At 37.3% G+C, this 25,479-nt stretch overlaps 1 protein-coding gene across 4 annotated transcripts in view; it reads left to right on the top strand.

Moving 5' to 3' along the window:
* The window catches only part of magi3a (membrane associated guanylate kinase, WW and PDZ domain containing 3a), a 132,924-nt gene that overhangs the window by 57,962 nt on the left and 49,483 nt on the right, over positions 1-25,479 (top strand). For all 4 annotated transcript variants that reach the window (XM_044128646.1, XM_044128638.1, XM_044128652.1 and 1 more), the window contains exon 2: positions 20,812-20,928. In XM_044128646.1, coding sequence (XP_043984581.1) covers positions 20,812-20,928 — 117 coding nt within the window. The remainder of the gene's footprint in view (positions 1-20,811; positions 20,929-25,479) is intronic.

The following is a 25,479-nucleotide window of genomic DNA, read 5'->3' as shown; positions in this document are numbered from 1 at the left end:
CTTAAACACATTCCCATGGCCATACCTGACTTTGGCAGGACTTCTTTGAATGCCTGTGAAATGAAGCACTACTGTGAACCACTGTGTCGGCTGCCACTCGTGTGGAACGACCTCTTTTAACCACTGTCATAATATGAAAGAACAGCATGGTCTGTTGTGTCCTAATAGAAGAGCAAACAGCTGTCAGATGCATTGACTGTACTTCTAGTCTTATATAAAAGTATAAAGAAAGAGAAATACTACATGACAAGTTTTGATGCACTGATTGCGTGTGCGTGTTCTCCAGTGTGTTTCAAGATGTCAGCATTTGATAAAGCTCCTTGGAAAACTCAGATAATAGAGTGAACATTTTAGCATCAACACTTTTGTGTCATTAAAATCTTTAGGCAGCAGGATGAAAACACAGTAGCTGTTTCCACTATTCCTTTTTGGTAGCTGACTAAATAGAAACTTACGTCAATAAAACATTGTTAGCTGTATCTAAAGTAAAAGTTGCACTACTGAAGCTGAACGTCTGCTTAATGTTTATGTAAGAGAGAATGTCACTTGTAGATTTGTTGCTTTGCAAATGCTAGTCAATAGCATGTCAAGTAGCATTATGCCTTTACCTTCCTAAGCTGCTTTATTTTCTTGACTATTTTAGACAGGTTCTATGTAAAAATCTGTGAACAGATACAGATCTTTCAAATACTGAACTATGAATTGGTGGAGTCCACTGTTTAAAAATCAGAGTGTCGCTAATCGTTTTACTGAGGAGCCAAGACAATTTACTGTATTTTTGCATTAATATAGTAAAGGAACATGTTAATAACCAGATCTTGTACTGTATTATGTAAATTACTTATATGTTGAAATTCAAAACATTAGCGGTAATTATTAATAACTATAACCTACGGTGTGCTTTTTATGCTAGGTAGCTATAATGGATTTGAAGTATGCAATAGTGAGAAAACTTTAACTTTCTGAATGAATATTGTGACTTGATGTGACACTCCATTTGATTATCAAGTTAGAAATTCATGTGTCCAAGGAAAAACTGAATGAACTGTTAAACTCCTATTAGCCAGTGCTTTCAATGAAGGCCATAAATTCATATTTTAGCAAGTTTATCCACAACTCAGTCCTTATGTTTGGAAACACAATCTGCTATTATACCACTGTGACATTTGTCTGACATTTTCTGACTCCTAAATATTTTCCCACAAATTCTACTATTGATTCATTTCAAAGACACAGTAATCGGTTCCACATTAAATACATACATACATATTTTTAAACATGATCTCTCTCATGAGAATTTTAAATGTCTATTTTGTTGTCTTCCCACTGCGTGTCCTTCACAAAATACTTCTTAGAGGTCCTGGGAATGTTTCTCTTGTATGTTTAAAGGTGCTGACCTCATCTTTTTGAAAAAGGAGTTTCTAACTTTGAAACTCCACTTTTTACATTGCCATTACATTTTCTGCTGGGATTATGTACTATTCATTCAACATTGTGCCTTCTATCAACCATTTGCTGTGGGAATTTAATCACCTGTCTGATGATAATAATTAACAGCAACTTGAGCTGTTAATTATTATTAACAGCTCAAATTGCTGTCGCAAAGTAACAATGTTTCTTTGCGACGTTGTGTGGCAAACTAAATGATGTCACATACAGATTTGCAGATTTTTAATGTGATGATGCCCGCCCAGTTTTGAGTCAATATTTTGCTCAACAACCAGGCAGAAATCTATTTGGGAGAAGAGATGATCTTGGTTTGACATGAATTTTGGAGACGATATTTTGAAAAGATGTGAAAAAAAGAAGTTTTTATAGACATAAGGTAAAACCTGAGCATCTCACCGTCTCTGGAATGGCTCTGGAGACAGTCACTTTAAGAATGGGATGGTTGCATTTTTTATTTTTTTTTTGTCTTTCACTACCACTTTTATATACTCAGAAATTAAATGGTTCAATAGGTTGAAATCTTCATTTAGGTGCATTTAAAGTGGTGATAATAAAATGAATTAGACCTTTCACAGAGCTATGAACTCTGTAAATTCCTCTTTGGGATAATTACACTGGCTGTTCATAGTAGTTTTATGGCATTGATCTAATGATACTGAAGACAGTCAAGCTGTCCTGACAATAAGGTAAAGTCATTAATGTGACAGTGAGTGATGCCTCAATCTCAGCAAGGCCCCTTGATGAAAACTAGCCTGCTCCTCCATAGTGTTTCCTTTAGTGCCTGTACTCAGCTAAAGAAAATGTGTTTATTCCTCTGAATTAGCAACTGCTCTCAGATTACCCTCCTTCCTTATTAAGAAAATTGGCTGTGAGCATTAAACTTTGTCCACTTATAGGGGAAATAGCATGAGGAGGAAAAACCCTCCTCAATGGTGTGGATTTGTGTTGATTAAATGGTAGAACGTCTTTGAAGTGTCTTAAGTTTAATTTCTCTACATGCGGCAGCTGTACTGGAGCAAAGCCAAGAGGCTGCATAATGTAAGTTCATTTCAACACAGCAAATGTATCTTATAATTGGCTCCCTCTAAGCTGCTTTTGTCTTTGTAGCTGATTTTGCGTAAAAAGTGGACAGCAGTGACGGCCCCGACCACTGTACCTTTTCCTGTTCATCTTCTATTAGGACATATTTTTGGACAAACTGTTCTCATAGAGAGGTGTCCTCGTCACCTCCTCTCTCTCTCTCTCTCTCTCTCTCTCTCTCTCTCTCTCTCTCTCAGGCCTTTGCAGCACGTTATGTTAACAAGTAAAAGCTAGCATGAGGTGTGAAGTGGAACAGATGTCATTTTGCATGCTTCTGTAGATTAGCTAATCACAGGCACCACCTGGGTGTGCTGATTGCCATTAATCCCCTATTGTAATTGAAAATTATGGTTTGAGCAGCAGATTCATGCTGTCTACCCCGTCGACCCACATAGACTGCTTACGATTAGATGTCATTCACACTGAGAGCAGCCATACAGCTACAATAATGTATTGTTACTTTTTCCCTGTCAAGCCAACATTACTGCAACCTGTCTGCTCTCCTCAAGGACAGTGAATAATAAGACTTATTATTCACTGGACACGTCAAACAAAACCAGCCATGGAGGTGATAGCATCATGCTGACTGTTTGACACAATTTACTATCTCCAACTTACACAAATTGGAAGTAGTACTGGAAGAGACCAATCTCCAACTTCTTCTGGCATGAGAAGAAGTTGGAGATTCAGCTGTTCATCCAGATGAACAGCTGAATATTTGAAACTTGGACACAGTTGGGTGTTACAACATTAAGCTGATTCCAAAAATTCTACAGAAAAGTTGCTGACTTTGTTTGAAAACCAAGCCCATAACAAGAAGCCAAACAATTTAAACAAGCTCTACCATTTAAATGATCAAACATCTGCCAGGATTAATGTCAGAACTCGGCTGATGGCTACAAAAAGCATGCAGTCAAGGGTCATAGTAGTATGTCTATGTACTATGAACATAGAATCAATGTTCTAACAGAATGTAGATGAGAAAAAATACAAAATGTATTCAAACTTGTGCACCCATTTTATTCTTTTTAAGAATTCCTTTGGTATGTTGGATTTTTACTCATTTCTGAACAAATAGAATTTTGATACATTAAAAGCCCACCAACTGTAAACTTCATACTGGAACTATAAATGGTGACAGTTTGTCTTTGTGAACAGTTACTCTTTGTGCTTCATGATTTCCAATAATCTACTATCTTCTGACTCTATCCCTTCATCTGCATTCACTGAGCTTTGCAGTTCCACAGACCCAGATTCTCATCCTGCTGCCAGCTCTTTACTTCTTCTACTGGTGATAATCCCGCTCAGAAATATTCTTAGGGAAAGCGGATTACTGTGTGGAGCGCTATGAATTCCCCTGCAGTTGTATCTCACAGCTAATTAAATTCATTATTGTCTTCGGAAATGGCCTGTATCCTCATTCTCTTCCCTCTCGCTGGGATGAAGGCTTCACTGAAGGGACTTCCAGTTTCCATAATTAAGCCTATTGGATCCCCCCTCACCTTGTGTCCTTTATCTGATAATCCAGCTGTGCTCGTGTTTGTGTCAATGCCTGTCTCTCGCTGCGTATCATCACATAGTCTATATCTATTAACTTTAAGCAGGTTTTTTAAGTCACTGTAGAAGAAAAACCTGGCAGGCCATTCCCTTCCTGTTATGAAACTCTGTACTTCCAGAAAGACATAGCTGAGTCAGCCCACTTTGTACCAATCTGCTTAGCATTTTTTATGCAAGCATGTTGCCTTTTTATATGGATAACAACCCACATCCCTTCTGCGGGACATTTGTTTTCCTACAGATCTTCTGGTAAGGGTACATTTTGATTTTGGCAATACTTCTCTCACATGCAATGACAGTAACAAACTAAAATTTTTAACAAAGTGTCTCTGTTTTGAGATTTTTTCAGTCATTCTGGAAGCTCCTAAAGCCTGGGAGTGAGAAACATAAGTCAAGTAGAAACCTCCTAAATCAATACTAAAAAAGATGGCTGGTAAGAATAAGAAAAGCTCCTGGTATTTACATTAAAGTGGAGTTTTAGCTGTCACTCACACTGGCTCCCTCTGATCTCCTTCTGTGCTGCTCAGCCTATACATAACAACAGGATTTAGAGCAAGAGATGCTTCATGTTAAGAGATGGCAAACCTTTCAGTTGTCAACAAGAGAAAACCCCATTAAAAGATGTGTCAAGCGAGCCAAGAGAGGTGACAAACACTGGTGCTAAACTTATTGGCACCCCCGTGGAACCTGAGCAAAACATGGATGTCAAACAATAACAGGGATGTACACCTGGTAGTGTGGTTGCCAATCAATGTAGTAATTAAGCATTTTCAAAAAAGCTTAATTTTTGAAAATTAAGCATTTTTCAGGCAGATACAAAATTTAACCAGAGGCAGAAAACAAGATTCCCCTTTTGTTGTGGTTAAAGAGGCAAGCCTCTTGGATAAGTCCTTGCTACTTTTGGCACATTTTACCGGCAATGTTTGTGCCAGGTGCTCAAGGCTAAACTGCAGCTTTCTCAAACTGGATAGGTTCCACTTGAAATGTTCTGCAGCAAGATTCCCAGACTGGGGATTGTCAAAAGAGGAGGCTGGATTGTCTCTAAGTGGGAGGTGGACCACCATATGGGGGACTCCAAACAGTTTCAGGGGAGGTTCAGTAAATGGTCAAAGGAATACTTTAAGTGTTGGTTATATGGTTGAAGATCTAAGTAATGCTAGTTTTAGGTGACTGTTTTCTACCCTAATATCAAAAATTAATAAGTACCTAGCAAACTATTTATGTCTGTTGATTTTTACTTACTTATAACTGACTGACTCAAAGTGGAGAGTCTTTACCACAAATACCCGTGGATTAGACTTCTTCTGGAGATTTAAGTCTTTTCTCTTAAAAGACATGAATTTTGTTGTGGCTCACTCTCTGGATCATTGCTCTACCATGTTGTGTACTGATTTAGTTAAATCATCTTTTATTATTCTTGAAGGAAAATTGCATGATGTGGTAAATCTTGATAGCTCCCAGTTTCTTTAAAGAGTTATTAAAGATGGTTATAGTTGGTTGTAATTGTTGGCAAGACACTTTGTCCCGTCTTGTATACAGATTCACTTCACTGTTGGTAGGACTGGGAAATATGGCAAATTAACCAAACTGGTGGTGTGAACTTTCCTGTTTCATGTAAAGTTTTCACTCCATGCCACTGTACTAGCAATGAGGCACAGAGGCAAAAACGTAATCTGCTGCTGTGCAGATTACTCATGATCCACATAGTCCTGCCTGCTTTATCCACATGAAAGTGGGTTTATTGAAGCAGGTGAATGATGGCATTTTCAACTCCTGTCCTTTGATAAAGACAGATTGATGGGATATTCTGAATACTTAAACAAGGCAGGATGTTTTCCACAACACTAAAACCTTCTTTTGCTTCAGGCTGAGGTTGAAGAGAATTTTGACTAGCTTTAAATTTTCTGTTATATTATAGTATTGGCTTTTTTGCCAGAACACCCATAAATACATTACACTTTGAGAAGTTTAAAGTGGTTATTTTGACAGAATCTCCAGTATTTGCCCTGTAGCTTTGCAGCTCCTTCAAAGTTATCCTAGGACTCACACATAGAGCCGCTCCAAGGGATTTTTGTTCTCGTTTGTATTAACTACAAATTTAGAATCACCAAAACCCTGTTGTAAATGTTTTTAGGTCATTGGGGGTTAAAAACAACATCAAACATTAAAGTGTGAAGTTTTCACAGTAGGGGCACAACTGATGATACATTTCCCCACTAGATATTGGCATTAGATGGGGATTTGTCTCACTGCTTTGGTAATTCTAAAAATTACACTGTTTTCTTTAAAGATTTGCTTCCTTCAGGAGTGACCTTTCACTTTGCCAGCATGACTCAGTGAGTCAAGCGGAACAACAACATATTGAAAGAATCATCTAGCAGAATCCCAAATCCCTTACGTAATGCTCTGATGGGCTGTCTGTGATTACATACTAATATCAAAGATCCATGTATCTACAGAAAGGGGATTCACCCTAATTAAATTGTCTTAGTGAGTGTTTCCCTGCGGAGCAAATCACCACCATTCAGTCTGTTCATCAAAACCATATTCCCTCATGCTCTGTCCATTTTTAATTATTGAGATGTTATCAAAGCAGTGGATAGGTTTGGTACATGTTTTCAACTTACTGGCCAGCTCACTACTCAAATTTTATTTCCCCTACTTATTCTAATATTTCTTGAAGACAGCGGCCTCAAACTGCCTTCCAATGGCCAGTGTCCTGCAACTTTTAGATTTCTTTCTGCTTCAGCACTCTTGGCTCCAACATTGGTTCATTAGCAGAACTCTGTAGAGCTTGACTTCATGCTAGTGAAGCAGTTTCACCATTTAATTCAACTGTGTAGACCAGGGAATACAGCTAATAATTGCAGAACTCTGGCCCTCTAGGAATGCAGACCACTCCCAGACCACTGCTTTCCTTTCTACGTTTTTTTTTCCACCTGTAATATTTCAGCCAATATAATCTGCAATATTTCATGTATTGAAATTGCAATGAAAAGTGTGACTTAATATTTAGTGTAGGTCTGAATACAAATAAATATTTGGGTGTGACTAGGTTTTAAATTCCGACTTCATGCCATAAATCACAAACTTTCTTTCAAAATATAGCCATATATCTGCTTTACATTCTACCTCTTCAAAATGGTCTTTTTCTTTAATTGCACACTTAAAAACAAATAAATGACTATATTTATATTTTTATTGATTCTTTCTAAAATAAATTACCAACATATGAATTAGAGCAAGTAGGTTTCAATTTACTGTTTGGTGTGGTACATTAAATTACAACATAATATTCATTTACGTTATGCACTTGGCACAAAACAACTGGATCACCATGGAAACACCTTTTTACTTTGATGTTTCTCAAGATAGCAGCTGATATGTCCAACAAAATAGGCTGGAGCTGAATATGTCACATGTCTAAGCGGCAGCTGGCACTTTAATTGGTAACGCTCAGCAGTGAAGTGAGCACAAGAGAGAGCTTCATAAAAAATTAATTCTCCTTTTAGTAACACTTCTTGTGCAAATACCAGATTGCTTTTCAAACTGTTCACCAGCATAACAAATCAATTGAAATCTGGCCAATTTTTGTTGCTGGCCAAGCAATTGGTTAAACTCATTGGGCTATTTTTTTATTGATAAATGCATCCTGGACAAGACCCCATTGATGTTACATATTAACACGTGGATCACAAATAAAGGGAAAACTTTAAAAACGAACCTTTGTTTGACAAAGAAGATCAGAAATTGTTCTTATGCATCTCCTTTCAAGCTCGTTTTTATTTGCCTGTCTTGAAAGTCTATATTGTAGAATAACAGAAAAATGTACGATTAATCTGCCTCTGATGAACCTCTGCAACCACATAGAGAAGTAGTGATAGATGATTTTCTTAAGTTCTTTTCAACGCTGATGAGGCATAATGGATTAATTAACAGGACTACAGTTATCTCATTAATGAAGCAGTCAGAGTGAAAGCCTCACAGGCATGTTTGCATCCACAACTACAAACTGAAAGATGTATGCAGCTGAAGGCCATGAGGACACAGAGTTGCAACACAGTCAGTCTTCATATTTACTGTATTTTGATCCACCTCAAACTTAACATACTTCTCCATGCATTTTCCCATTAATTCATCACTGGTCATATGAAGGAATTATTCATAACATATAATTATCTGGTAAATACCCAGCGTGTATTTTTTTTTTATTTAGGAGCAGTTGTATCAGATTCTTACTCTGATTCTCATCATTTCTACTCTCTGAAGTCTGGCTGCTAATGTCTTTTCATCTGCTGTGAGTGATTGATGTTGTTGCCCTCTTTACGCTGGGCATCTGCCCAGATTATTAAACAGCCCCTTGTGTGTGCCCTCAAAGAAACGCTGATAAATCATGGACTAAATGTCTGTGTCCAGTGGCCGAGCAATGTCCATAAACTGTACTAAGCTAAAGTCTCCGATATGACCTTGTGGACTAGTGTTCAGAAAAATCTGGCATTATAGTCATTCTCTCCCTACACTGACACACACGCGCACACACACACAGAAAGGATTGTAAAATGGGCAGTAGTCTGAAATGACTGGAGTCCAAGCAGCTGACTCATTTCAGTGATATGTGAGTATCCTTTCCTACTGCCAGAAGCACTTACACATGATAGATGGATGTTATGTATTAGAGAAGTTTATCTTCAAGTTCACCCTGCCTGCCAAACATCCTGGAGGTAGATTACAGGAATCAGGCTGTGAATGTGTTCGAGAAATGGTGGATATATAATTCCCCCAGTCATAGAATTGCTTTTGTTCTCGTACTGGATGGAAACACAAATCGAGAATGAAATGAATGACAAGGCGAATAATCTAATGTGTTTTTCTTTAGTTAAAGAAGTCCCTCTAGAGGTCATAGTAGGTATCATGTATATAAACTGGATGCTTTATGCTGGAGTGCTGTTCAAATATATAGATATATTTACATCCAAACTCAATCCACATAGATCATTTCCAAAAAGTAGTGGATGCTTCTCATCACAATAGAACTGCATACAAAGAATGGGTAAAAAGAGATCTCCCACCTCCACAGTTTGAGATTTAGGAGATGAAAGCTCAATCCAAAAAGACCCCATCCACCTCTATAGCTCAAATAATTCTCTTTGTTATATTTGAGAAGCAAGCAGAGTCCAATAACATCCCAACTCACAATTCATTAACCACAAGAACCTCTTATTTAAACCATGACTAACCTAGACACACAGCACAGCATGTCATGCACACCCACACCTAAGATCAATTTAGAGTGACGAGTTGCCTAAACAGACCCATTTTTGCCATATTCAGTTAAACATATGCTATGTTTGCTCATTAGCAGGATGCATAGTGGATGCAGCACCTGGGTCAGTCAGGAAATGATAGATGCACTCTTGTAATCAGCAGCTACATCTCCTGAGGCGATGCTTCCTAAAACAAATCTGCTCTGCTGTGCGTATTATAGCATAGAGGGCCTGAAACATCACCATTGACTATCCAGGGTCAATGCAATGCAAACCTTACAGTAACTGATATGCAAACACTTTTTTAATCACACTGAAACTTGTCTGTATTTTGAGAGCAGCACTCAGATGCAACCCAGTCTCTGTAGAAGTCTGGTTATGTTCTGTAGCATAAATTATCTAATTCCACTGCTGTCAAAATCTTCTCAAATTTTAAATAATTAATACACTGTCACTCATTTGATTTTCAGACCTTTTGTTAAAAATTTGTTTCAGAAAGATTGAGGGAAGAAGATAAAAAAAGACAGTCTTTTGTGTCCCATGGGGTTCTCTGTGACACATCAGAGTGTATTGTCACTGACAGCCCGAGTTATTGAACCTAAGAGTCCAACTCTTGACTTGATCTGTAGAGTCAGTATCTGTAGCGCAACACATGCTTCTCCTGTTTGTCTGAAGCAAACTGACATGTCATATTTGTCTTATTAGTTTTACGCAACTTGAGAAAACTATACATACCTCTCACTGTTAGTCAATCTAAAAAAACTCAAAATGTATGAAAGTGTCTTAGGGAGATGCCTTATTTTCTGACAGTAAAGAAAATTGGTAAGGTGCATAAGCCTGTGTTTACCTTTTTTTTTTATTTGACACTCCCTACTGCGATCAGACTTTTGAGAGAACATGGTTTTAATCGGTAAGATTCCAGGCTTTCTGAAGGTCTTTTAAAGCTTTTTTTTGAACATCAGTTACTTTTCACTTGTTCCATTATCTTTGGAATGTTTTTAGTCTTTTCAGCCACTCATCTGTGATTTATTCAGTCACTCAGGTATAAAAGCAAAGATGCACACTTTCTTCCCATTTGTTTTAAAGAAATCACAAAATAAAATAGGATAAAAATGTTTCTATGCACAGGGCTGCAGAATATTTTTTAACAAATTTTATATTTTCTAAAGAGAATTGAAGCCCTTCATTTGACCTTAAAAAGTTTTTTGGGGGGCTTTTTTGATTTTGCTTTTTTGTTGTTCAAAAAAGCCAAATTTTGTTGATCATGATTGATTTGTCAAAGATTTAAATGAATAAAACATCCAAGTAGGTGAATATTTTTTTATGAACTGTAGATTAAGACTGAGCAATGTGTTTTCTTTTTCCTTAGCCTGAAACATAAAACAAATGGTGCACTTTGGATTTACTGGCACCCATAGCAAAGCTCTCCCACATCTCACATAGATAGTCCAACTTTTACTTAAATGACATTACTTCAGTAGGTTAAAAAGCCCATGGTATAGTATGGTATGACATCATAATAAAAACTCACTGGTGCCAGTATTAATGAACATTCTAGTCTTACATAAGCACATACAGTATATACAGTGTAGTAGTATGCAGAGCAATAGGTTATTCACAAGCTCCTTTTTCAGAACTAAAGAATTCAAAGTGACTTTTTGCAGCAGTATGTGTCACACTGACTCACACAACCAGTCAGGGTGCTGCAACTCTGCAAACTCGTCAGCTTTACCGGCAATAAGCACCAAAAAACATTCCTATCTTTTCTCTAAGCTCCCCTGCACAGAAAATGCTCTTTCCCCAAACCCCAGTCAGAAAACGTTTGTGTTGCTCTTTTCTCTAGTAGCTGGATAAACTCCTGAAGCTATACGATAGAGTTAACATGCTATGTAACAATTAGTAGTCTAACAAAAAGCACAGATTTATACTGAAATTCCTATGTTGAGGATAAAAATCAGTACAAGGGTTTTATTTTCTGTGCTGCAACCCTATGTTTTCTTCCATATGCTGTTTACACATTAATTAGTGACATTTAACTCTGTAGCCCTTAAAACCATGACACCTTATTCAAGAAATCCAAATTCCTCCTGATTTGCTCCATAGAAAGAAAGTCGATAGCTTAGTCTTTTACTCCTAATTCCACCTCTCATCAAGTGACTAAAGAGGTTTGAAAGCTGGATGATTCTTTTCTAAGCTGGACGTGTGACGCCACCAGCTGACTAGATACAAAGTATCCAGGTCCAGGAGGACCAAAATCCACAGGTTCCTCTCCTCCCAATTCTTCCATGATTCCCTGTTTGAGCTGCCCTAGTGATGCATCTTCCATTCTTTCTGATCTCTGCATCACAGGGAAACTCTTTGTCTCCCTCTGCATAGAATAGGGACTAAAAACAATTCTCTGTCATGGAGATGAAACAAACAAAAAAAAAACATTCAGGTCCTCTTTGATCTCTTGTTTGTCATCCAGGCTCTTTGGTAGCCATGCTTTGTGATTGAACATGCACATGTTTGTTCCATTGCAGTGTGAGTGAGGAGTATTTGCCCGTGGGCTTTATGCGTGTGCATGTGTGTGTGTGTATACAACAGGTGTGTGTATGTGTGTGTATGTTGAGGGACAGGCAGATGTTTCAAACCACAATAATGTCAAACAGCAGCAGGCTTTTGATGATGCTCCTGCAGGGCAAAGCCCTTTTCCCCTTCACATTTGTGTAGCCAGAGGACCAGTGGCGTGAAAGAGTGGAGTGTGCTCTTTAAGGATGATGTATGCAGGAGCAAACACGTTCTGCTCCATTTTGTTACAATTTTCTGCAGTCATTCAAGCAGATTTGCATGCCTCCCAAAAGATTTAAGCTCATAGTTAAATGTTTGTGAAAGTACATTTACTACCATGCAGCTGAAAAGATAAGAGCAAGAATATTTAAGACATTAAAAAAAAAAGATCCAATGCTCCAGTGCTTTGCTCCCTCTGTCCTCTGTGTCAGTCTGAGGCCCGGTCATAATTCTGTAGGTGCAGAGTTTAGCCTGCAGTAGTGTCTGACGGGTCTTCATGGTTTGATTTAAGAGGGCGTAATATAAAATATAACTCTTTTCTGGACTTCAGAGATCACATTTGGGCGTCTGAAGTTTGTAAAAAAATTTGTAAAAACACAACTGTGGCTTTTTGTTTTGGGTCGTCTGGGTTTTAAAAATATTTTATGCAGTGAACCGTTTAGAATTGATTAGGAACGGCTCAGCTCAGAGGAGAAAAAATTCCAGCCTTTGCCTCTTTATCTCCTTTAAACTTCAACTTCAAGTCAGCTTGCATTAAGAGAACCAGGAAAGAAGAAAGTCAAGGCCTATTATTCACATTTTGCTTTGCAATAAACTACAAATTAAAGTTCATTGCAGAACTATAATTTGTGGCTATAAAGTCAACATAAATTAAAAAAAAACAAACAAAAGATCTTCCCTGCGACAGACTGACAACCTGTCCAGGGTGACCCCGCCTCTCGCTCGGAACGTTAGAGGCACCAGCACCCAAAGGTGCAACATAAAGGTGTTAGAAAATGGAGGGATGAATGGATAAATGATCTTGGATATCCATTTTTTTCCCACACAGTTAAGGAATTTTATTTTTACTCATTATATGGAGTGTCAATGCATTTTATACAACTTGTTTAGACTATCTTGCATAAAAATAATAAACTGTCCTTGGTAAAACTGCAGAAAAATTTAAGCAATCAGGTTTTTTACTGCCGATTCTGATCACCCATGAGGCCGATTTCTGCCGGTCACTCATCTTTGCCAGTCACCTGGATTGGCTGTTAATTTTTTGCTTTAGATATAAATGATACTATGTTATCTGGCAAAATTTTTAAAATGATTTGGCAATAAATTCACCTAATTAAGACAAAAACATGCAAAATACTTGCAGGCACAATACAGCAGCTATTCAGTCAAAAGGACAACTGAAAAGACGTGTAAACTGTGTTTATAGAAAAACTAAAATCTTCTTTTTTAATTATATCATTTTATATTGACTTTCTTTTACAGTTTAATTTTAAGTAAAGGGATATAACTCAAGCATTTTAATTAAAGTAATCAGAATAGTTGCTCATTGGGTTTTATCAGTTCTACTTTGGGTTATATCAGGTGGAATGTTTTAGATTTGTAACTAGCGACAATCAGATGCAATCAAAAGACAACAAAAGGACTTAATGTAATTCAATTTCTCTTTAATATGTCACTGTGAGCTTTTTTTCTTCCAATATCCAAAAAGCTGCTCTTTCCAATAATTTTAGTGGTGAAGTACCCTCATTGCTAATTTAACCGTTCACTATGACATAAGCTAAGCTGTATGGTTTTGAGACAGATTTCATGAAGATGCATCAATTTGACTTATCCTGGCCAACAGTAATTTTACTTTGCAGTCTGATTTCTCAATTCCAGCGATGACTGATTTTAATTTTCATTTTTTTAAGAACCAGGATAAAAATTGTGCTTTAAGTTCTCTGAAACAGAAAAAAATCAAGGAATTACATGATTGTCCCCATTTATGCATCAAAGCATTGTCTCCGAACTTTGGGATTTTTATTTAATTCTAATAAAGTTTATCAAAGTATAGCAACCGACAGGTTGATATATCAAAATTAAAAGTTCCATTTTTTGTTATCTATTAATGCCCAGGGTAAATTGTTTGACTCAAAGCTCTGATTGATTTATTCATGTTTCTCTAGAAATATGGCAATATTGTAATTCTGAGAGAAAGATATATTGTTTTGGACAACTTTTAACCCCATTAGCTTATTATGTTATTGTATACTTTCTGGAAACAAAGTTAAGATTCATGCCTCAATCACAGTATGCTTTTGATTCATATATACATGAACTATACAAAACAGGGATGCATCAAAAACAACACACGTTTTCTGTTATATATTTGACAGAACTTGATGTTATACAAAATGTGAATCACTTGTTCATATTTTTAGATGCTAAGATAAGAAATGTAGTTGAGGAGCAGCAATTTTCTTTTGCAATTTAGTTGGCTCTGATTATTTCTTGAAGAGCGAACCAGGGGTGGTAAACCCTAGATTTACACAGATTCCTTGAAGGGCCTTCTTGAGGACTAGATTTATTTTACAGCGCAGGCCAAGGTGGTTGGTACTTAACCCAAGAAGGTCTACTAATCAAACAATGAAAGGACATTTCCAAGGTCATCTCTCCCTTGAGAAAAGAAAATACTTGATACTGTTGCCATTGCTGTTATCAATTGGCTGTGAAGAAAAAGGGGAGCATCAATTTAAAGGAAACTCACCTCATTAAGCAGAAACTGATTATATATATCTACACTGGCTGGCCTTTTGTGAAGTGGAGTATCAACAGTGTAGGTGTGTACTGTTAAATGAGCCAGAAAATGCACCAAGCCCAATTTATCTCACATGTGTAGCCAAATTAATGGGCATCCTGAAGAGTCAGCGATTAAGAGCAAGCACAGCTACTCATAGCAGAGCCCATATTTCTGAACACTGAGTGCCTTGGATGCCATCTGTGTTGCGTGTGCTGATGATTATGACACTGACAGTTTTTCACCCATAACATCAAGTTTCCACACATTGTGCGTCAAGATTATTCCTTTTTAAATATCTTCTAAAACAGTTGATTACACATTTCTGCCAAATGTACGTGGATAATGTCACTCTCCTTATGGCAGAGTATGCTTAGATAAAGAGTCTCATAGAGCGAGCCAGATTGTGTGGGCAAGCGTCTTTTTTTAAGGCATTTCGTTTTTTGATTAAAAGTAGCTAAAAATACTCCACATCAACATGTTCTAACTGCATTGTAACTTTTTTGACCTTGTTGTTATTAGTTTGAAAGCTGAAACACCCAACTTGTGCCAAATGACCTTATGTTAAGATAAATTCCCACTAAATGCATTTCAAGGTGGATTTGTAAAACTTGAATGGAGTAAAAAGAGCAACTGAGTGTCCTATATGTCACTTTTTATTTCATCCTAAAGTGTACTGTACTACCTAATAAATCTCTTGGGCTTTGTATCTTCTAATACATTTCCTGTGATTTTCTTTATGACAGCCAAACATTGAAAAAAAGAGTTGTAACTGGTAGAAAACTAACTTTCCACTTTAAAGGAACAGTGTTTAAGAGGTTTGGCCACCATTACTTCAACTGACCATAAGAATCACTCAGCCACTGGGGTTAGAGTTGCCCATAACTGTGTGTATTAAGAAGGCAATGCTAAGATTTCCGTATCCGTCATGGGGAGCATATAATAACCTGTTATCCCTATGAGTCTGATATTATGTTGATTTTCTGTCTGGCTCTTGCCCAGTGTCGCCAAATGAATCTAACAAGGTGGTAATTAACAGATGGTAGGGGTTTTCCTCACTGTTTCTGTCATAGAATGGCTCATTAGACCCCCACTGCCACCACTGATTGTGACTTCCCTGCACCATCTCTGCACTATTTTAGGAAAAGATCTCTGAACATGGATGCTCATAGTAATTATGCTGCCTATTAAGTTAGTGGTTTGGTGAATCTTTGTGATGGTTCTTAGTTCTTTTGGCCCCATTGAACTAAGTGGTGAAAAGCAAAGATTCACACCAAGTTGAAAGACTCAAGTTGAGAGAAAAATTTATATTTTCTCCTGAGAGGTCAGGTAAAACTAAACTGAATGTTCATTTATCAAACTGTTACACCTTTAAGGACTACGAATGCCAATACAGTTGTCAATAGACACACCATATTTTTACATTTCAATTTGATGTGTCAGTTGTACGATTAAACTGAAGCGAAATAAATCTGTAAAGGAAAACAAAATCAGGGATACAGATGATGCAATAACCTGGCTGTATAGAAAGGGTAAATGCCTCAACTATGTCTTTGATTAAATTTTTGCGTTTCATCATCAGTAAATTTAAGCAAATCTGAATGATTTTGAAAGTTGAGCTGTACTTCATGACATTTGTTCATCTTTAAAGAGACAATCTAACAAATCTCTCTGTAAAAGATGGCAACATTTCTGGTATTTTTGGCCATGGTCTCTGTGTCACAATAAGTTTCTATCTAGGCTACAAAGAGCTGCTAGACCAAAAAAAAAAAAAAAAAAAAAAAAAAAAAAATGGAAACAAAAAATCTCTGCAAATTTTGTGGAAGACAACCTGGAAAATCAAAACTTTTAGATTTGGGTCACATTTCTCTAGGATGTAATTTGTACGCTACTCATTGTTATATTCCGTTATGCAGTTGAAATCATAGGTTAATTTACACCAGTTTAAAAGACACCTTTTATTCTCACTGTTTGAAGTTAAATCAGACCAAACTTCTCTCATTTTAGATCAGCTGGAATTACCAAAATTATTTCTATTGCGAGATGTTGGTTAACAAAACATCTAGCAGTAGATTGCTAGATAATAGTGCTGGAAAACTATAATCTACTAATGCCACAGTCTACTTCATCCTGATATAGTTGGTGTTGCTGCTCACTTCAAAGTTTCTTCCCCATGACCTGCTCCAGTACACTACAGTTTGCTTCTTCAGAATGCCATTTTTATTACTCATACTGAGGCCGTGTCCCTTGTGGAATTACACATTTCACAAACATTCAAATAATTCCTTCTAAGGTTACAAAAACATGCTTTCATTTGTAAAATGAAAGCATATTGGCTGAAATGTGGCATTTAATAAACTCTTTTTCTATAGATTGCTCTGATTGTCAGCTGGTTTTTAAAGTGTAACAGCTGAACCAAAATTATTTAGTCTACCCATTTTACAAAATCCTGTGGGCTGAAGTTCTGCATTTTGATCTCACTGATGCAGTTTTCTTTAATTGCTGTGACATCACTTACAGAAAGTTGCAGATGGTAAAGCGAGGAAAGGTTTGTCCACTGGAGAGGAGATGATAGGCGGTAGCATGTGCTCTGGTTTCACTCTTGTTTCTATTTGGGACAGAAAGTTGGAGTTCCCTTATGCAGCATGCTTTTTTTTAATTTGCGAATCTTAAAATATTGAGGCTTTCATGGTTATTTTCCAATTTGCAGTTGAAGTTCAAGGCACAAAGGGGTTGAAGCAACAGGTGTTTAACATGCTCATGCCCTCTGAAAGACAAGATGTCTGATTAAAATGGGAAATAAAAGGTAGAGGAGCAGGCAGTTTCAGAAAGAAAAATAATCCAGGATGGCGTCTCAGTATAAAAGTGATTTGGGCTCGGGGTGTGGGGAGGCCTGTGGGGGTCTGCTACGGCTGATGAATTTCCGCACTGAGAGCAACGCAGTCAGAGATGGAGCGATAGAGAGGTGATGAAATGGGAAACAGAGGGAGGTGTGGTGGGCTTCCACATGTGTTCCCATGCATCATCTTTACTCCTCTGTGCTGAGACCCTTCTCCACTCCCACCATCCTGCCCTTCCCTGCTCCCTTCGTTTTTAATAACTCTCCGTCCTTGAACTGTTGCCCCCACTTTTATCCACCGTCTCACCCGCTTGTATGAGAGAGCGGCTCGAAGCCAGATGACCATCCACAAAGGCCTCCTTTGTGTCCCACATGCCTCGTAGTTGCATGATGTGCTGCTTTGTAACATAGCAGTTTGCCCCCCTACTCCTCTTTTCCCCTCATCTTTGGAGATATGATGCGGTGCACTAACGCAACCCGACAGGCGAGCCACAAAGACTACACTGTGAGATGCTCTCGGGTTGTCTACTTTGGGCAGCAGGGGTGATTTGCATTTGTTCGTGTGCGCGCTCGAATGAGGGTACATGAAAAAAAGATTGATTTTACTGCATCAGTGGGGTATCTGCTATTAGCTGTGGCTGATCTCCCGTGACAATTACCTCTTTTGTTGCCTACACTGAGACCAGCTTATCTCTCCAGGCAAAATGTAAAAAATTGATTTTGGGGATCTCTCCAGTGAAGGAATGATAACTTTCATCTACTTTAACACGAAAACAGCCTGACAGGGAATGAGGTGTATGTTCTCGTTTCAGAATTTGTGGAGTTTTCATGTCTTTCTGCTTCTGGGAACATAAACCACAGGCCTGTGGCTTTTGAGTTGATGCATAGCCAGACACGGCTTTTGTTTCCTTGACCCAAATTCCTTGAATTTGTTGCGCCATTTAAAACTCGGTGGAGTTGCATAACTGAGAACACTTTGCCCCTGCTTTTACCCCTGCCGGTTACTGGACATCAATCTGAGCAAAGCAGATGATTAGTTTGTGTGCTGCAAATCTAAAACCCCAAGAGTTGAGTTGAGTTTAATACCTACTGGGCATAGAGACTGAAATGTTTCCATCAAATTTCAGGACAACTTTTGGTTAAACTCTGAGGCAGCATTTTGCTGAAACCACTCACAGCAGGAGGAATTTATTTTCCCAAAATGCTGAATTTCAATTCATTAAGTTTAAGGCATTTTTTTTTTACTTTTTATTTCAATGAAACGTAGTCTCTCCTGCAGGACTTTACTGCTGAGAAACATTGTTATTAAAAGCTCTGTGTGAGTCCCTCTGGAGAAATCTTGCAATTTGTCAGATGCCTCACACTTATAACAATTTCATTGCTTTCAGTGTTTGTTTTTTTTGCCACCATGAAATTTAGCAATTTTCCGGTTTCTTTCTGCTAATTTCTTGATATTTGAGCCCATGTTGTATTGATATATGGGTGTGTCTGAAATAAAGAATGGGCTCACATTCAGCTGAAGAATGCATGACAGAGAAAATCCACAATAATATCTGATGGGGCAGCTTTTATTTTTGTTAGTCTTTCTACACTAAATGTTCATCAAATTCTATTTGTACAAGAGGTGATGTCACACTGTGTGTGAGAGAAAGCAGTCATTGTAAAGCTATTGAATGCTGTTTAATTTTCCAGGTACCAGTCAGAGCACAAGATAAGTCCCCCTCTGCAAAGAAATCCCCCATGTATGAACATACAGCTGGCTTATCAACTTAATCAGGATATTCATTGCCACAAAATATAAGTCAAGACATTCCTTTTGTCTCTTTTGGTCCATTTATCTTGTAGGCTGTATACAAATAATCAAGTCTTTGCTTTTCTGTGATTTGTAATCTTTTTTTTCTATTTTCTCTCTCTTAGATTGTACATATCAATTTCATGCACGTGATCAATTTTGTAAATGATATTTTGTTGTAATTTAGTGATTTCCTTTTCTTATTGAGGAGTTGGCAGCACTGTACCTTCTCTGACTTAAGTTTTAAATGTCTCACTGATTTTGAAAGTAGTTAGATTTTTGTATTCTTCTACACTGAAGAGTGTTACAGCATCCGACTGAGAATTATTTTCTGTTGAAGATCCATTGCGAGACTGCACAACTTGAAAAAGTAGCTTCAATACATAGAACTACATTCTGCCTACTGTTTTCTTTTTTCAAAGTGGCATGCAATGACATTTTGAGATCCCAGTGGTCGCTGCCTCGGAAAGCTGTAAAATTCTGCAAAGCAACTTTGAGAAAAGAGTACTTCCAGCTGTCCTCCAGGATGAAATGTCTTCTAAATGCTCAGGGAGTCCACACATGTGGCATATTGCAGGAAACACAAGGGACCTCTCTGAGTTTCCCTCTTGTCTCTTCATTTGGTTGACATTCCTTCACTCGGGGGACAATGAGAGATCTATTTCTTCTCAAGTGCAGCTTGAGCACAGCTGCTGGGGTCCTCAGGACTCTGAGGTGTTAATCCATTTTGCGTTAGTCAAAAGTTGGGGCACAACCACACATCCAGCTCATGAGCCATGACAATACTACAATACTCAATATTAGGTTCAAAGAATGAGGCAAGACCACTAAAAAGTCTGCCTGTATGTGTTTTCACAACTATAACACAGCTATAGTGATATTTCTGTAAAAAAAAAAAAAAAAAATCTAACTTGACTGAGATTCCAATCTCACCATTTTATTTAAAAAACTGAATGTGATTAAATTATCTCTCAGCCAATCATGTAACGTCAATGGATGAGAACTGTTCCATCTTTTTCATCACATAACACAACAAACTGACAAGGTCCAAGTCTTGGTGTGCTACTGTTGTTTTCAAATGTCTTTCAGTAAGGCGGTATGTAGAAAATTACATTTACTTTGGTGGCATTTGTTAAAGGTTGGAAAATAATAGAAGTATCTTAAATCTCAAGAAGTGTTTTTAAAGGGTTAGGGTTTTTCAGTGTGGTGACCTCCTCATGTTTAACTAAAGCAGTATAGATATTAACTTACAGATGATGACAAATACAAACCATGCTCCTTATTTTTTTCAGTTAGTTTTGCTTATATAGGAAGCTCTGAAGCTAGACGCTGGAGGCTGTTTTCCAGACACAGCTTTAGACTCAGCTTTACCTTAAAAAGCCAAACTGAACATTCTGGATTTCACAAGTTATTGAAATGTCAATACCACTGAATAAATTACTTCTGTGTAGAGTTAATTTGTGATTTGGTTCTCTGATGGAGATTTTTATGTCCCTCTTTCTAGGTAAAGTGTTGAACACGGATTTACGTCACTACCTCAGTCTGCAGTTTCAGAAGGGCTCCCTGGACCACAAGCTCCAGCAGGTGATCAGGGACAACCTCTACTTGCGCACCATTCCCTGTGAGTATCTCCCACAGCCTCAACTTCTCTACATTCTCCTCTTTTATATTGGTGCTATTGGTATTATTGTCTCAGTTGGAAAATTCAAGTGTACCAGCAGTAATTTAAAGGTATATGGAAGCATAAATAATAACGCATATTATAAAGGATGGATGGAAAAAATTTAAATAGGAGTCTGTGTAAATAATAGTACTGTACTGTTATTAAAATAGCATACTTTTATTTTTAAAAACGTGCAACTGAGTTGAGTGATTACACACATAAAAACATTTGAATTTTTACAAGAAATGAAAAAATTAAATAACTACATGGATGTATACATTTATTGCGTTTGTTGAGAGTAATGATGCTTATAAAGTCTTCCAGCTGCTGAGAAGAAGGATCTGTAGCGAGGCTCCTTTGTGCTCCCAGGATGCAGCAGTAATTATATTATTTATCTCAACATTAGATATTAGAGTTTAATATGTCTAGATTTTTCATGCTAAGTCTTAAATTGTAAACATTCCTTTATTTTCTTTTACCATCAGATTACTTCTTAAGAATTACATTTCAGGTCATGAATTTGAAACTGACCTGGTTAATAGACAACATGTCTTTTTGGACCAGAAGTGTTTTTTTCTTAAATAGTATGGAAAGGTGTAGAAGCATTTTTATTGCTGACTGACACTTGTAGCAACAGGTGGGGAAGGAGTAGTGTTACACCAGCCTGTGCTGAACAAAGCTCATAAAAACCTGGTTCTCTATATCTCTCTCTAGAATCTCTATAAAAGGACGTTTGACTTTGCTTAAAACTTCACTATACCTTGATGCTGGAAACCAGCTCTTCGCTCTGAAATCATTTAAATTACTACAACACCTGCCGTTCGGCTTCAAGCAGATCTTAATGCAAAAGTAACGACAAAAAACACCTTATAACAACTTTAAATGGAAGGTTGACATTTTCTATCAAGGCTAAAATACTTTTATCCCGTAGGGAAAATGATTGCAGTATTGACGGATGTCATATTTCCTTAGTAGTTTATCTTTTACAGTAAATTAAGTTCCTTATTTTCTCTGTACCTTGCACTGGTGGTGTTTTAGCTCCTATATTACAGTGTGTTCAATACTCCTTGGAAACGGTGAAATAAATATCCACAAAAGATTGATTTTCAGTTTACGCCTGAGAGACTTTAAAACAGACAGCGAGGCCAAAAGGTTTAAATAAAAGAAAAGCTGTGATCCTCTTGACTGCACATTGGAGTTATTGACCATTTCTGCCATTCCTCATTAGAAGAAAAGGACTTTTAACGTGTTTCCCAACACTAATCATTTGGAAAGCTTTCATTTCTGCCAGTCTGCTTTAAGGGAAGGTTATTCCAGATCCAACAGTGCTGGACTGAATACTTTGGTTATAATCAGCATGATTTTCTTGTCTTGCTGATGGAGAAATGTGACTTCTGCCAAGCATGCAAAGCACCCTTAGAAGCAGTGTGTTGGGGCCTTGTTTCAGCCAGCAGACTGTCAGTGTGCACCCTCAATAAAATCTGGATTATTTTGAGGAGGAAAGGTAAAGAATAAGTTATCTCCAATAACCTTATTGAGCAATTCTGCACACTAATCTCATAGTTTGGAGTATATTTTGATTCAATTTCAGCATACAAGCTTCTTTTTTTTTTCTTTTTCTTTTTACCCAAAACCTATAAGTATCTTCTGAAAAGGTGCAGACTAAAAGGGATTCCATTTTTCACTGTCACTGTGAGTCCAAGCATACATGCAAAACAACAAAAGCTTTACTTCACCTCAGGTGTTGCCAACAGGGCGGGGTAAAAAAATGAAAAGAAAAGATTTCCATACAGTATGAAGGATCAGAAGCTTTGGAGGACAGACTGGACAAATGGTATTATTGAAGTCTGAACACTGAAACTGAATTTAATAGTAATTTGCGTTGTTTAATTTTATTTCGAACTGGTTGTATCAATAAAGAACATACACTTCAACAGATTTCTGTGTAGATTTTAGATCCACTTTATGTGAAAATAAGATGATTCACACCCTGAACGTTATGACTAATTTCTTCCTGAACTATTTTTAGTGCATGTTGTGTTTTGTTTTGTTTTTTTATCTTTGTCGCTTTGACATTGTAGAGGTCAGACAAATAAGCCAACATTTTCAATGTGAGACATTATAGTTTGGCTTCAGTAGCTCAGCATATGCATCCTTTCCCCTCCGCTCATTCAAGCCTTCAGCAGAGCCTCATCACAGAGCGCAGAGCCACCGTGACCCTGTGAGGAACCTGGATAGCCACTCCAGCATGACGTCTGTGCTCATTGCAGCAGTCGGAATAAGGTCTCAGGGAGAGGCAAGCGTGACTTTCCTTCCTGCACCAGATGCAGCGAGTCTTCGTTAAGCGTTGCCCTTGTTTCATAGAAAAGATGACATCAGCTCAATGCCGAGCCAGGGCTCCAGGTTACCATGAAATCCTGCAGGCTTTGCTAAATCCTGACCCCCCCAGGGCTATATATCCGGCTACATCTCTCTTTCCATTTGGATGATGTCTGTCACGGCAAGGCGAGTCAGCTCCACTGGTTTCATTGCCAGATCAAAAAATGTAGGAAGAGTTGTACCGATAGAAAATGGAGAAAATGTGCTCCACGATTTCAATTGCATCAATTTGTTGGAAAGATTGAAGAGATGCTTGGTTTGAGTGTGCAGGCTTATCTTAATGTATCACTTTGTCTTTTTACATAAAAAAAAAACAGATTGCATCTCATCCAGAGTGGCCCATAAATTTAATAAATGTAGCCCAGGGAGCTGCAAGATATAAATGGAGGTAAAACCGGGCCAATCCCAGCGAGATGACACAAACATCAGAGCTATAAGTATATCTCCAGATCTGCTTCACTTATTACATTTCATTAGCCAGAGCATGCAATTTAATTTTTTTCAGGCCAAAAGCAGGTCTAGAAAACAAAAAAAGGATATTAGGCTACTTCACTGCCCTGAATTATCTATATGCATATTTGATTGTTAAAACTTCAAATGAACCTTTTTCAGCCTTCTTTGAGGAAATTCTCATTTTTATGCCATTTAAAGCTTCAGTATAAGGTTCATTAAACTGAAACATATGACTTGGATCATCTCTGTGCAGTAAGCCCAATATATTAGTTTTACATCAACATTACATGTCCTCTAGGACATGGTCTGATGTCTATACTCTTAAATCCCAGGAAAGTTATTATTATTATTATTTTTTTTTTTTGGTCATTGCTTTGAACACAGAGCATATAAACGGCTTATTTGACTGACTCTCTAAAGGCCTTTTTCTAGTCATACAAACCAACACTTTGCACTTTCACACATACTCATGCACCATAAAGCATATGGTACATAAGTCCACCTTGATAGGTCATGCAAGATGGACGAGCAGATGATCTAATAACTGGGAGATTATTTGCGGGATATCTCCACTGTGAAAACCAGCTTACATCTGTAATCTTTTTGCTACTTTCCTATTTGCAGTTACAAAGAATTGTGAAGCTCCTATCATTTTTTTCATATGAGCAGGGTTCTGAGAATAAGAGAAAAAGGTTTCCCTTGAAAACTTGCATCACTGATGAATTTCAAGAATATTTCATCATCAGCCCAACGCAGCAAACAAAATGGCCTCAGTGGCAATTCACTGGCATAAAAAGTTAACCTGTTGCTTATGTCAACAACAGAGAAGTCAGAGAGAAGTCGGGCTTTATAATATCCCAGAATTACCTCAGTGTTATTTTTATGGATAATTTGGGAGATTTTGGTTGAAAAACCTACAGAATAAGGTACATTCTGGTGTTTCACGCTGTCAATGTCCATATTAATCCTCACACGAGTGCATGTCAGTATGTTAGAACGTCAGTGAAAAGTTATTGCTGACAGGGTGTTTATTTCCATTATATTTTGATAGGTTTGACTCAACCTTCAAATCTTTGTTAGTCGGAAAATTGTAATATTGTATACAATCAAAATAAGGATTTTTAATCCGGTGATGCTGTCTTACTGAAATGTATTCAATAAATTAGCAAAATTAGAACTACCTTTTGGTATTACACATTTAATTAAGCACTTATCACAGTGTTTTAATTTTTTTTTAATTGTCTGATGTAAATTTTAAAGGTTGTGTTTTCATTAGCTATAATCATAAATTCATCATAATTAACAGATAAAGGGCTTTTAAACATCCATGTAATTAATCTAAATAGTGTGTTTCATTTATTGATTAAGTTCCTGAAATAAATGGACATTTCAATAGTATTCTAAACTTATGTCCCTGTTATCCTTTTTTCCTTCACTCAATTCTTCATTAATATTCTTGGCTACAATAATCAGTGAAGAGCCTGCTTCTTTTACATTTTTTTTCATTTGTTGCTTATTCTCATTGTTGAGCACTGACTGTCAAAAGTCTGGACAGCTAACAAGCCAGCAGTCTTCCTTGTGAATGTGTAGGCCTTACATTTCTCTATCAATAATCCATTGTTCATTGGTCTTATGCAACATTACATTTTTTGAGATATTGGACTTAAGTCTCAGCAT

The sequence above is a fragment of the Gambusia affinis genome, linkage group LG01 (assembly GCF_019740435.1).
Source record: "Gambusia affinis linkage group LG01, SWU_Gaff_1.0, whole genome shotgun sequence".
In the NCBI taxonomy this organism is placed as follows: domain Eukaryota; kingdom Metazoa; phylum Chordata; class Actinopteri; order Cyprinodontiformes; family Poeciliidae; genus Gambusia; species Gambusia affinis.
The sequence above is the reverse complement of the archived record's forward strand: the minus strand, read 5'-3'. Positions and strand labels throughout refer to the sequence as shown.